This window comes from Pinus tabuliformis, chromosome Q (assembly GCF_031772625.1).
Source record: "Pinus tabuliformis cultivar Carrire ecotype Pingquan chromosome Q, CPIR1, whole genome shotgun sequence".
NCBI lineage: Eukaryota > Viridiplantae > Streptophyta > Pinopsida > Pinales > Pinaceae > Pinus > Pinus tabuliformis.
This window is the reverse complement of record NC_142296.1, coordinates 144,775,518-144,777,386: the sequence shown is the minus strand read 5'-3', so window position 1 is coordinate 144,777,386 and position 1,869 is coordinate 144,775,518. Positions and strand designations below refer to the sequence as shown.

Below are 1,869 nucleotides of genomic sequence, written 5' to 3'. Positions count from 1 at the left end.
TTTAAACAGAGTGGGAAAGATTTTTCAAAAATCAACGAAACTACACATACTATAATTATTTCGTCTCTACAATCTCTAAGAGCCGATAGTAAAACCATGTTTTATCTATACAATCTTCGATAATGGATAATACAACAGATAAAGATTCAGAAAGCCATTTCAACTTCAAGTTACAGTATTTGATTTTTTCTTGAAACCGAAAGTTCGACCAAACTTGATATATTATTTAGTCCACACAACAGGAGTGGTAGATATCAAATTAAAGATGAACCATACACTCTCTCTATATATATATATATGTCTAAACAAAGTGCCATAGAATCACATCAAACTTACTTGTGAAACTCCATTACCCACAATCCATTGACACAACATATGGGCTTAACACCTCCTTCGAATCCTGCTGCATGCCCCAACTCTTGAAATTCTTGCTCTGTCCGCTCCTTGCCCCCCGGACTGTATGCCAACATCATCAAATCTAAATGAGATGCCTGTCGAGCATAAGGAGATGTCTCTGCAGCCACTGGGAGAATGGTGTCCACCACTATCACCATCCCTTTCTTTGGCAATGCCTTGTGACAATTCTTCAAAAGCTTTACGGAATTATCGTCACTCCAATCATGCAGAATCCACTGAAAAAAATTCGATAGATATAATCAGGTGATCCATGTCCATTGATTCAATATAAAACTACCCAACAGCAGAAAGCCATTGTCATACCTTCATAAAAATTGTTTGGCCACTTGGTACGCTATCAAACATGTTTCCAGCTACATGCCTCACAGCTGAACAAACAGAAATTCACCAGATTTAGTCACCTGCACCCAAAGAAAACAAACTGATTTAATGGTTGAAGTTGGGGAGTGGGATGTACCTGGATAGTGAGGAGCAGCGGCCAGCACATGGGGCATGTCGAAGTTGATTCCCGTGATGTGGGGATACCTAGTGACTATGAGATTGAGAGTCGACCCAATTCCTCCTCCCACATCCACCAACTCCTGAAGCTCTTTAAAACCCTCGTAAGTATCCAGAATCTTGTTCATCAACATGGTAGAATGCGCAGACATAGCCTCGTTGACGACACTGTTTATCCTTTGGTCCGTGGCTATGTGCTCGAAGACATTCATTCCGTGGGCTTTGGTGTATGGCTGAGATCCTTCAAGCACGGCGTCCTTGAGATAATGCCACGTCTTCATAAACACAATGTCTTGATTAATCAATACTTGTGGCACCAGAGAGACTCCGTCGTTCTTCTTGATAAGATATTTGCAGAGAGGAGTGAGGCCATACATCCTCTCGGCCTTCCCGCTCTCGTCGATGGTCACGGAGGAGCTCAGAACCGAATGGCTGGCCAGCACTCTCAGGATCCGATCCAGACTAATGGCAGCGTGATCCGGGTTCGTCGTCGGAATGAGGGAAACGATTTTTCTGGGCGAGAGTTGGACGCCATTGCCTGCATTTGCTATAACTTGGAGGATATCTAATTCAACGGCTGCGTTCATAGCCATGGGTAGACAGGAGAAATTTCCAAGCTCCATACCCAGAAGCCATTCATCTTCATTCACAATCTTCGCATTCATCTCTGAGTTTGCAGCCGTTGTTGATTCCATTCCTCGTCGTTGAATTTAAATGGGTGAGAGGACACTTGAAATGGTGTTACCCAGGCTTTGTCGCCAGCGTTTACTTTGGAGAAACACCCACCTCCAACTGGCAACCATTACGCTGGTTGCAGGTTCTCATAACTTTGGAGGAAGCCACCCACCTCCAACTGGCAACCATTACGCTGGTTGCAGGTTCTCATAACTTTGGAGGTGGGTGGAGGCAAACCTTATCCTGATTGCAGATTCTCATCACTTATTTACGTGCCTG

General features: G+C 43.9%; 1 protein-coding gene across 1 annotated transcript; it reads right to left on the bottom strand.

Annotated features, from left to right (window-relative positions):
* Positions 1–226: 226 nt before the first annotated feature.
* On the bottom strand, positions 227–1,648 carry LOC149218663 (caffeic acid 3-O-methyltransferase-like). Its single transcript, XM_089382436.1, has 3 exons — positions 875–1,648; positions 721–785; positions 227–632 (listed from the first exon to the last, which is right to left on the bottom strand). Exons 1-3 carry the CDS (start codon positions 1,608–1,610, stop codon positions 333–335), a joined length of 1,101 nt encoding a protein of 366 aa, XP_089238562.1. The 5' UTR covers positions 1,611–1,648; the 3' UTR covers positions 227–332.
* Positions 1,649–1,869: the final 221 nt, after the last annotated feature.

What these genes read in the sequence shown, in the direction of transcription:
- LOC149218663 (XM_089382436.1), bottom strand. Translation starts at nt 1,610, where the DNA reads ATGGAATCAACAACGGCTGCAAACTCAGAGATGAATGCGAAGATTGTG. An exon ending in CGCTGCTCCTCACTATCCAG is followed by an intron (nt 786 to 874) that starts GTACATCCCACT and finishes CTGTTTGTTCAG; the next exon opens with CTGTGAGGCATGTAGCTGGA. An exon ending in GCCAAACAATTTTTATGAAG is followed by an intron (nt 633 to 720) that starts GTATGACAATGG and finishes AATTTTTTTCAG; the next exon opens with TGGATTCTGCATGATTGGAG.